At 39.2% G+C, this 12,425-nt stretch overlaps 1 protein-coding gene across 1 annotated transcript; it reads right to left on the minus strand.

Moving 5' to 3' along the window:
• LOC136768138 (G-protein coupled receptor 4-like) lies at positions 1 to 942 on the minus strand. The gene has a single exon (XM_066722191.1). It carries the CDS (start codon positions 940 to 942, stop codon positions 1 to 3), a length of 942 nt encoding a protein of 313 aa, XP_066578288.1.
• Between the last annotated feature and the right edge of the window lie 11,483 nt (positions 943 to 12,425).

Genomic DNA, 12,425 nt, shown 5'->3' on the forward strand with positions numbered 1-12,425 from the left:
TCAGGGTGTAACACCGATCTCCCTGGACCGTCCCATCCTATGAAGACAAGGGAAGGAGGCCAGCATCTTCTCCCTGCTGCTCTTGTAGATGAATATGTACATGATGGGGTCCAGTATAGCATTCACACTCAGTAGACCCAAGGCGATTTGGAATGGGAGGAAGATCCTCGACTCAAAGTGGCACTTGTCAGAGACGCTGATTACTCCTGCATACCTGACCATTCTGACCAGGTGGTACGGACCGAAGATCAGAAGGAACATGAGTACAATCAGGAGCAGGAGACCGTTGAACCTCCTCTTCTCCTGCCCACTGAGAGAGACCGAGCGGGCCAGGCTGCTCCGCACACGGAAGAACACGAACAGCAGGAACAGGAGGGGCAGGAGGAAGGTGAATGGGATGGAAACCAACTGGAAGAGAGCGAAATCAGTTTTGGAGGGGAACTCTTCCATGCACAGGGTGCTTGTGGTGTTTCCCTCAAATCCCATCTTAAAGCCCACAGCGACTGCAGAAGTGAAGAACAGCCACACAGCTAGACTCAGCAGGTAGACGTTCCTGACCATGCGCTGGCTCTGAAACCACAAAGGGTGCACGATGGCCAGGTATCGTTCCAGGGAGACACAGCACATGAAGCAGATGCTGACAAACAGGCTGATGTAGAACACACAGCCAATGATTTTGCAAGCAGCATGCCCGAAACGCCACTGATGGCCCCTGCTGTAGTAGTCCATCCAGAGGGGAAGGGTGCCGATCTGCAGGAGATCAGCGAGGAGGAGGTTGATGATGTAGATGGGCAGGGTGTAGTCAGTCTTGACCAGGCAGAACATGCCATAGAGCGCCAGGCAATTGGTGGGCAGCCCAATGCAGAAGACGCAGCCGTACAGCACCGGGAGGAAGATCTGGTCAGCGTTGAGGTCGATGTCACAGATTGTGGAGTTGTTCATGGCTGCAGTAGGAAGGGCAAGAAAAACAGTTTGTGTCTTTCTCCTCAGTGTTGGCTAGAGATGAGATTGAAGTTTTTCAGGGTCTGTGTATCAGTTACCCGCCAGCAAGGCTCCTATCTATTCAGTGCCGATTCATGTGGCGCATGTCAAATGCTGAGCCACTCTGCAGGGTTCCTTTTGAATTGTCTGGGATAGAAATCATTCCAGGGGCTTGCTTAGCTTTCCTGTAGCGTCATTTCCTAAGACTGGCAGGACCTCAATGCCACTTTGCCAGCCAGTGCATCTTTCTTCTGCAGTTTACAGGTAATGGGATCCCTCCTTTCAAATAATGCAGGGTTTCCAAATGCTCTGTCTGGCTGACACAAAAAGGAGGAAATGAAAAGAACACGACTAATATTGAGCCTCTCGTGCACGGTGCGAGGACTTCCTCTTTGAGTCTGTGCTTCTGAGGGTATTCACACTTCCCCCTTTCTCACACACTCGTTTAGTTTCTGCTGCTCAGTGCTGTCAGTGTTGGACCACCCACTCCAGCCCAGCTGAACAGAAAGGAGAATCACTGCATCCTCTGTGCAGACAGCACGTGGAAACTTAAGGCAATTTCTGTAGAGAAAAAAAAAGTTAAATATAGAACAATCTAGTTTTAGTTTTGAGGAAGCTATTTTGATAAGAGAAAATTGCCTAGCCAAAGCCACAAACTATTTATTTCTCTCTCTCTTAAACTCTCACTTTCTAAATATAATTCTATATGTTTGTGTAATATTTGAAGGAGTTCAGTAATTACAGTATTTAGAAGGACGTAGAATGGAATTATTTATTCGTCTTGACCTTCGAAAATATACTTTTTGAATGAGCAGGTGACCACTTGTCTAAGCTTGTCAAATTAATCACTGTCAAATCATCACTAAAAAGTCAACAGTGGCTTACTTCCCTTTCAGTACTGGAACAATAGGTTGTCAAAATTGCTGAAAAGAGCTACAATGTAAATGTAAATGTCTTTTCACTAATATATTCAATAATAGCTAGTCACATAAGTCTTCTTTAGAAAGATCTAACCTTTAGAGACCAGTCCATATTTAAAACAATAATTCAATATTTTTTTCTTCATACAGCACCCCTTTCATGAATCCTTTCCAAGTCAACGTACACAGTTTATGTTGTTTATACGATCCATTAAATTAGCATCACAGAAAAGCAAGCCGAATGAAATCAATTACCGTGAAGTTGTGAAGTCTTGCAGGGAGGAAATGTAGAGAATATGGGAGCTGCATCTGCTGAGGGTAAAACAACTTCCTGTCAAATGTGTGAATTTTCCAACTTGATGTGGCTAGGTGCTATTTAAGCAAATAGTAAAGCAATCAAAGGAAGGGGAGGAGGAAGAGAGATGTAGTTAATTTGTGAATGTATGTGTTTATCTATTTGTTTAGCTTTATTTCTTCAGGTTTTTCCTTTTTGTTTATTTAGGAATGCAAACGTTTAGACAGAGGTGGAAAGAGTATAAAAAAATCCTACTGAAGTAGAAGTACTGTTACTTTGATGAAATATATATATATATATATATATGTGTGTGTGTGTGTGTGTGTGTGTGTGTGTATATGTGTATATATATATATATATATATATGTATAAAACCTATTTGTGCTATTTTATCAGTGTGTTTTTGATATTCCAGGCCTGTCACATATATATATATATATATATATATATATATATATATATATATATTTTTTTTTTTTTTTTTCTATCATCTACATTTATGTACACTGCAAGTTCAACCTTATCTGAAAAAATAAACTGTGTAAATGGGCAACTGTATATAAATGTGATATCTTGAAACAATTTTAAATCACCTTAATAAAGTGTCTGCATAGAAACATTAATAATACATAATATCAATAAGCAATTAAAAGCAATACAGACATCAGCAACTGAATAACTCTCTTTTTACTTGCTTTGCATAATTAAAATTATATTGTAAATCCATTTATTCACAGTAATTGACATTCAATAAGTAATTTCTATTTTATTCAATTTTAATATTAAAGCAATAGGTTTTATAAAATCAAATATGATTTTTTCTGCAGTAAGTAAGGTTTGTTTAGTTTTGAAAGTAAATGAACCAATCAAATGAGAGAGGGCATGGTTCTTTCCTTTCAACAAACCATACAACGTCCAAAGTATTTAATTTGTGAGACCTGCTTGTAAATCAATTTGTGTGTGTGTGCGTGTGTGCGTGTGTGTGTCAATGTAACGTATAGTTATCACTTCCACTTTGAATGATGTGCATGGGATAAAGGCAAAACGTTGACCACCCCCTAGAAGATTATCTGTTCATATATTTATTATTTTTCTAAGACTATATTTGTTTCCGATCCTAAATGTATCCACTAAATTGTGAAATTTTGACTTATTTATTGTGCAGTACACAAACCTCATACACTGGATGTATTGGCTTGAAAGTTACACAACCATATGTGCCTGTAACAATATTCCATAAATATCATTCAGATGTCTCCATGCTTTACCTATTCGTGTAAATATTAATAATTGCAATTATTGTATGTTTACACTACAGCCGCTTTGACAGCAGTGTCACTCAATGCAGTGTTCCTCTCTTAAAAGTTGTGTTCAGTCCATATAGAGAGAGATGCATCAATTATTGAAAACCTGGTCTGAACGTCGATTACAAAATGCTTACATTAGATACACATTAGATACACATTCAATCTGCGGTGAGTGCGTTACTGGATGGGCTTCTAGGGTACAGATACACTGTAAGAAATTAGACTTACACGGATTTCTAGGCTGTATCTGGATGTGAGTGACAGTGAATGTTCAACTCGTGAACTGCTGGCTGATATATTTTAACAACAATATGCTAACCTAATATAAACGGATACTGGCCAGCATTACCTTTGTCCTTCTGTTGGATATACCTGTCTGGAATAAGCCATTTCTCACTGGTGAGGGCATTTTCTCATTTTAAAACTGAAAGGAACACAGTCCACCTTTCTGTTAACGTGTAAAACTAATGCCAAATGTGTCATGCATGGAAACTTTGTAGTGAGTAGAGTGAGGTTTAATGTTTACTCGATAGTAGGCACTACTGCCACAAAAGATGTAAGAAGGAAAGATTGTTTAAGACATCAAATAGTTTAATTTTTAGTTTAATTAATTTTAAGGTGTTTAACAGCTGAAAAACCATATATGTTTTTAATTCAAACATTTAGTAACATATAAGGACGGATATGCAGGAGAAATTTATTGTAGTTTCTGTAACGTGTCATTAACAGTATGTGTTAATTTACATCCATACAATTGTAGTTGCACCATAGAAAACAGGTTTCGTTTTCTGAATAATTGCGACGTTAATGCGATACTGCCCCCTATGGACGCGCCAACCTTGCGTGCAAGTGTGTTGGCAGACACCAATGCGAATTTCTCCGTACGATTCCCGTGCATGTACGCGGAGACGCAGACACAGAAGTGTAAATCAGCCTTCAGAGGGAAGGGTCACTGCAAATCATGACAAAGTTATTCTGAGTGATCACCTTTATCCTATGGTGACACATTTCTACCCTGATGGGAGTGGTCTCTTCCAGGATGACAATGCCCCCATCCACAGGGCATGAGGGGTCACTGAATGGTGTGATGAGTATGAAAATGATGTGACTCCTATGCTGTGGCCTTCGCAGTCACCAGATCTCAACCGAACTGAACACATATGGGAGATTTTGGACCGACGTGTTAGACAGCGCTCTCCACCACCATCATCAAAACCCCAAATGAGGGAATATCTGTTACAAGAGGTGCTGGGAGGGGTGATTGGTGTTGCCTATTAATTGGTGTTATTTATTATGTTTATTTTATTACGGAGTTTGTGGGGTTTTATTTTCAATTGTCATTACTTTTGTATTTGTTATATTGCTTGTTAATTTTCACTTGATTTGCTTTGCTTTTTTTCACTGCAGACACCAATCAAGGACACACCCGTCTGATTGGGCGGTGTCCCCCACTCCTTTAATTAGCACAACTGTTTTCATTCATCTCCTGACCCCTACTGAAGAGCACCCGCTTTAAAAAGAGTGCAGAGAGCAGGAAGAGAGAGAGACCTGGGACTGAGAAGGAAGGAGGAAAGCACTGTGGGGAGCCAGCCTGGAGTGTGTGTGACAATGGGGGAACAAGACTGGAAGACAGCCTTGAGGAACAGAGGAAGCTGCAGATGGGAACAGGGGAATTGTTCATGGCAGGATAAGTACTCTGATGTCTTCTGGGAAAACTCTCCTTGGTTTTGAATGAGTTTTGGCTGATGATTGCTGTGCACCCTTCCTGGCTCCTGGCTGCCTCTGAGTAACATGTGTGGTATCCTGAGGAGAAAAGGAAAGTTAATTTGAGAAGAGATACTGGACTGATTTCCTATTTTTCCTGCTTACCTGACAAGGCTGGTAGAGACAGTGTGTTCCCCCGGTGGTCAGCTGGGCCTGAGATGGAAAGCAGTGCACCTGTGGAGAGACACGCTGGGGAAAAGGATAGCAGAGGGACGTGAATGGGGAAAATAACCACAGTAGTATGTGTGATTTCACTCACCCGGCCTCAATGACGCGTTCCCTCTGAATGTCCTTTCCTTGTTCCTCTCTCCCTGCCTAGGATTGGTGGCACTGCAGAGCCTGGCCCAGGGGCTGACACAGTAGGAGGGGGACCCTGTACTGCCAAACCTCCTAGGAATCCACCTGCCATGAACTTGAATGCACATTGGTGACGAAGTCTCCTTGCAGCAGATTTGCACCTTAATTCCAGGACTTGGATTTTGGGGGGGGGGGCAAGATAGGCTTTACTTTTAGAATAGTTTTATTGGGGATTTTCTTAGGATTAGTTTTAGGATTTTATTTTTGCCTGTCTTTTAAACATTTCCAGTTTCATTTTTTTTATATCGATTGCTAGCGCAATCGCCTGTTATTAAAGCTGGTTTTAGGGTTTCCAATTCTAGGTAATAGGGCCTCTAGGCTGGCGGACTTCGTGCCCCGCCTGGCAACCATTGTAATAAACTTGTGTTGTAATTCCAGATATTGACTCTGTGGTGTGTACATTGGGATCTTGCTAAAGCCTGCGCGGAGAGAGGGGGGAATACTAAGACAATTGTTCCCCCCTTTGTCATCGTCACATATCTTTTGGAAGAATGGTGTTCATCCCCCCAGTAGAGTTCAGACTCGTAGAATCTTTGCCAAGAGCATTGAAGCTGTTGTGGCATATGCGTGTTATATGTTCACTTTCATGTAAATATAAAATCTCAGGGAATATGTCCTATAAAACTGATTTTGTAGTCTGCAATTTGACTGTGATAGTATGAGGACTAATTTAACACATTATGATTGTTTAAGGACAATTTTGTGTCGCAATAAAAACACAAATGTGTGTTAAAGACACATTATTGTGCTGTGCATTGGTTAATGTTATGCATTTATATTTTTATTTATTAATGTTGTGTTATATGTATTTATTTACATTAACAACAATACGTCCTTACGTGTATCCTGCAGTACATTTATGTCTCGTCTTATGTGTGTACCATCACCATTTTATATAGAATAATAAGACAAATTAGTTATTTTGTCTGTTAACTTCAGGGCTAATCATTCCTTAGTTGGTGGGCATATGTGGCATATATACCCACTATTTTGCCACTGACCACATTGAGCCAGGCTAAACACACATCAAACTGGCAGAGGAGATGCCCACCTCAGGCCTGATGATCGAGGATTTAACCTGGTACTTTTAACTTGTATAGATAGGTTGGCATATGTGGCATGTTTCCCTGTCATTATGCCACTGTGAACCGCATTGGGACAGGCTACATACACTGGGACCTGGCAGAGACCATACCCCTCATCAGCAAAACGTAGAGAAAACAGTGGCCCAACACAAATGAACCCGTTACTTACATACGTTACAACATTATAACTGAAGATATTATTTATTGAAATTATTTGCATTGAATCACTGGAAGACTCTGATGTGCAGTGGACCAATATATGATAAAAATGAACTAGATGACACAATCCCTGTGCATATGGATGACAGTGTTCTTCTTGGGCAGGAATACATACAGGTATGTTTCGTAAAATGTACTTCCCAATCTCATTTAAACTATTCACTTCACTTCAATATTTGGCATACACTACTGGTTAAAAGCTTTAGAACACCCCAATTTCTCCAGTTTTTATTGAAATTTAAGCAGTTCAAGTCCAGTCAATAAGCTAAAATGGTACAAAGGTAAGCGGTAAACTATCAGAGAAAAAGTGTAGGTTATCAAAAACTGAAAAATAATGTACATTTCAGAGTTATATACTGTTACTACACCCTCTTAAGCATTATTTGCCCGTATATCTTTTTCCTGTCATAGTGGAGCGCAAACATGTTTTGAGTAGTTTTAACTCACTGAACATAACTTGAACACATTACAAGTGACATAACCCTCCGAATAAATCAGTACAGTGTTACGCCGCCTGCTCCAACATATGTACCTGATTGGTCTAGCGGGTTTAACACAGTATCGGAGCTCTGAGTGCCTGAGCTACGGGTCTGAGTCCAGCTCCGTCTGCTTTATTTTTCAAACTGGCACCGTGCCATGATCATTCATATATGATCGTGTTACACAGATATTTGTACACTTGTGCCATTGCCTAGATTGCATTTCCATACATAAATACTCTTTACAATACACCTTGTAATATGTCTGGCTGTGTGTGTATGTGTGTGTGTGTGTGTGTGTGTGTGTGTGTGTGAAAACAATCCTATTATGTTTTAGTGTGTTTTCAGTATTCCAGGCCTGTCACTCCATGGAAATCAGCTGTCATTCAAATTTTATTTTTTATATGATGTTATTTAAAGAAAGTGTATTTTCAGGATTTTAGAATCCCAGTCTAGGATTTGGAGATATAGGCAGTCAAACCTATTTGTGCTGTTTTCAGTGTGTTTTCTATATTCCCGGCCTGTCATTCCATAGAAATCAGCTGTCATTCCATGTCATTCCAATTTTATGTTTTATATGAGGTTATTTTAAAGAAAGCAAATTTAGGATTTTAGCATTCCTGTGTGGGATTTGGAGATTTGGAGACCGTCCTTCTGTTTACCCCATTGTAGTCTATGGGCATTCCGTTTTGTCAATGTTTTAGTCTGTCCCTTTATTTTACAGAAACATCTCTTTACAAACAGCAAATTGCAATTAAGTATGGTTTTGTAATTTGTGATATTGTCTGATATTTTGTCAACATTGCTGAATGATGTATTAATTGTGATCTTGCGTGAGATCAGTGCTAATTTGAAAATGGATATATTGCATTTTGATTTAAATCAGGAATGCCAAATGTCACGTTTTGGGTGGAAAAAACTGTTTTTAGCATTGGGATTACAAGACATAACTCGTTTTAGAATATACTTTGTACACTACATGAAAAGGGTACCCTCTACAAGTATATCCATAGCAAGAACCTGAATTATGTGTGGAATTAGCTTAATTATCATGTTTTGCCACAAAGCTCTTCAATTGTTTGCTCACTAATAGGGGTGTAACAATTCCACACATTTTCGATTTGGTTCAATTTTCGATTGTACAACCCCAATTCCGAAAAAAGTTGTGACAGTATGGAAAATGCAAAAAAACAAACAAAAAGATTCATTTGAAAATTCAATTCACCCTGTACTATATTGAAAACATTATTAACACATTATTTAATGTTTTACTTTGTGAATTTAATTTATTTTTGAAAATATACACTCATTTCAAATCTGATGACTGCAACACACTCCAAAAAGTTGGGACAGTCGACTGTTTACCACTGTGTAACATCACCTTTTCTTTTAATAACACTTATTAAGCATTTGGGCACTGAAGACACCAGTTGATTAAGTTGGTAAAATTTTCCCCCATTCATCCATTATGCATTTCTTCTGCTGCGCAACTGTACGGGGCCTTTGTTGCCTTAATTTGCGCTTCATATTTTGCGCTTCATAATGCGCCACACATTCTCAATCGTCGGACCACAAAACATGATTCCACTGTGTCCATCTTGGATGAGACCGAGCCCAGAGAAGTCAGCGGTGCTTCTGGATAGTGTTGATGTCTGGCTTCTGCTTTGCATAGTAAAGCCTTAACTTGCATCTGTGGATGCAGCGGCGAATGGTGTTGACTGACAAAGGTTAACCAAAGTATTCCCAAGCCCATGTCAGGATATGCATTACAGGCTCATGTCGGTTTTTAAGACAGTGACTTCTGAGGGATCGGAGAACACACACATTCAGAATTGGTTTTCGGCCTTGCCCTTTACGCACTGAGATTTGACCGGATCCTTCCTACCGATTTTTCTTTGGGGAATGTTGTTCTCAAAGTGTTAGATTATTCACTGACGCGTCTGTTGGCATATTGGTGAGCCTCGACCCATCCTTGCTCTTGAAGGACTAGGCCTTTTTTGGAGGCTCCTTATATACTATGATTACATGATTGCCTCACCTGTTTCACATCACCTTCTTATTTCAACTTGTCACATCGCTATTAGTCCTAAATTGCCTGTCCAAACTTTTTTGGAACGTGTTGCATGCATCAATTTCAGAATAAATGTTTACCTTCAATAGACTATGCAGTTGATTAGGTAAAACATCACATACCTTGTCTTTATATGTTTTTTGTTTAAATACAAGTCAAAGTACATTTACAAATCACTCCTTTTTGTTTTTATTAGCATTTTCCATACTGTCCAAACTTTTTCGGAATTGGGGGTGTAGTTGGTATTTTTCTTCACGCACTTGTCTCCAAATTAATAACCTTTTTTGATAAAAATGTTACAATTATTTTAACACTGCTAGCCAGGAAATCAACAATAACAGTATTAACAATAAATTAACAGTAAGGACTTATGAAACGCACTTTAATGGACTTTAAGTAGTTCTGGATTTGCATGAACAGTTTTTCTGTTCCAAGGATCGTTAGAAAGCCGATCAGGACAGGCAGACAGGAGCTGGATCAGCTGCCATTCTTCAACTGTGTATCAAAACGTGCACATATACACAAGAACAATAATAATAAAACAAACTTTACACAATACATTATATAAATCGGTATGCACATATCTTAGAAGACATATACAATTATAACACAAAGAACTAGTTATAAAATTAGAAGGGAACTGAAATATGACATAGCATATATTATTATGCAACGTGAAAGCGCTTAGAAATGTCTCCGTCTCTAGTATTACAGCTGTACATCAGTGCAGTAAATGCTCTTTTCAACACTACAGTGCCCTATAATATAAAATAATTAGCATCAAACAGGTGACTGATCAAACATTGATCCAAAGACCTGGGTTTGCAATGACATTGAGATTTAATTGCACAGGAAAGATAGAAACTTGCAGGCAGACTATAGCAGCCGCAAATCTGCTAATATAATAAATAATGACAATAATATATGAATATATTACTTATAGAAAATCACGTTTACGGAATCAGCACAATTATAACTCTTTCACAATTACTAATTTTTATTACAAAGCACAGATATATCCTACCGCATAAACTGCAGGCCTTGCGGTGGCAGAAGAAAGTGTTTATAACTTATTACATTTGAGGAGTTCACAGCTGAAAAACTGTATAGGTATTTAATACAAATATTTAGTTACATAGAAGAATGGAATAAGCGGGAGACTTGCGCACACCCAGTGATATTTACTGTCTGTTGTAGTTTTGTTTTTACTGATACAAGAATTAATATTGGTTTGGCGAAGATAAATAAATAAATAAATAAATAAATAAGTAAAGCACGACCCCGTCTTCAAAGTCGATGTTTATTAAAAGATGTATACACCTCTACTCACTAATACTCAAGGCTAGATAGAGTTAACTTCCCTCACTGCTGCTGGGTTAGTTCTGCATTCCATCAACAGACACGAAAACTACACCTACTGCCTGTTTTGCAAATAAATTAATTAAGAAAGAAACAAAAGTTGTCTTCTGGGAACTCACCAGTAAAGGAATTGCTCTTATACAAACAAGGCATTATTGAGTGAGTCTGTGCTTGAGTAAACTCTGAAGATAAGGTTTCTGTGTGGGAGTATGTAGCCTGGGTATACCTGCAAATAAGCTGACCAATCTGAAACTCAATGGGGACTACAGTTAACCCAGTTGAGTGGGAAGTTTCATAGTTCAGAGACTGCTGTTGCACAAGCACAGGGACAAGTGCAAATCATTAGCAAAATTGTCTACTAAGTTGGATCAACTAAGAGGGTTTTTCAGTATGTATCAGTTTTGTATGTGTTGGTTCGCAGATTTTTGTAAGAAATAAGAGGAGATGATCCCTTGAATGCAGATCTTAACTATCATGGCATGCAACTGCACTTGCATTTTCATGCAGATATACAGTGGCTCTCAAAAGTATTCACCCCCCTTGGACTTCTCCACATTTCATTGTGTTACAACATGAAATCAAAGTGAAAAATATAATCTTCGAATTGTTCTAAATTAATTACAAATACGAAACAGAAAATAATTGAATGCATAAGTAATCACCCCATTTGCTATGACACACTTGATTGAGCTGTGGTGAAACCAATTGTCTTTAGAAGTCACGTAATTAGTTGAATGGAGTCCGCCTTTGTGCAATTAAGGTCTGTCACATGATTTCAGGTTACATACACCTGTCTCTGGGAGGTCCCACAGTTGATTAGTACAATTCCTAACAACTACAACAACATGAAGAGGAAGGACCATTCAATGCAATCTGGACTAAGGTTCTTCAAAAGCACCAATCAGGGGTAGGATATAAGAACATTTCCAAGGCATTGGATATCCCTGAAGCACAGAACAGTCCATTATTAAGAAATGGAGAGAATATGACACAACTGTGAATCTGCATGTGAGTGACTCTGGGACCAAGTAGAGGAAGATTCTATGGTCTGATGAGACCAAAATAGAGCTTTTTGGCCTCAACGCTAAGCCCTATGTTTGGCGCAAGCCTAACATTGCACATCATCCTGAGAACACCATCCTTACCGTGAAGCATGGTGGTGGCAGCATCATGCTATGGGGATGCTTCTCTGCGTCAGGGCCTGGAAACCTTGTAAAGATAGAGAGCAAAATGGATGCAGCAAAGTACAGAGAAATCCTGGAAGAAAATCTGCTGAAGTCTGTAAGAGACCTGGGACTTGGGAGAAGATTCATATTCCAGCAGGACAATGAGCCCAAACATAGCCACATTGCAGTGGCCCAGTCAAAGCCTGGATCTCAATCTAATTGAGAATATGTGGAAAGAGTTGAATATTGCTGTTCACCAAAGGTCCTCATCTGACTTTATGGAGCTTGAGCAATTTTGCAAAATAGAATGGGTAAAAATTGCTGTGTCCAGATGTGCTGGTAAAGACTGGGCACCACACTTCAAGAGAGATATAGCTGCTCTAGAGGCAGTTCAGAGGCAAGGAGCCAGACTTATTCCAGTC

Source organism: Amia ocellicauda, chromosome 14 (genome assembly GCF_036373705.1).
Source record: "Amia ocellicauda isolate fAmiCal2 chromosome 14, fAmiCal2.hap1, whole genome shotgun sequence".
Lineage (NCBI taxonomy): Eukaryota > Metazoa > Chordata > Actinopteri > Amiiformes > Amiidae > Amia > Amia ocellicauda.

What these genes read in the sequence shown, in the direction of transcription:
- LOC136768138 (XM_066722191.1), bottom strand. Translation starts at nt 942, where the DNA reads ATGAACAACTCCACAATCTGTGACATCGACCTCAACGCTGACCAGATC.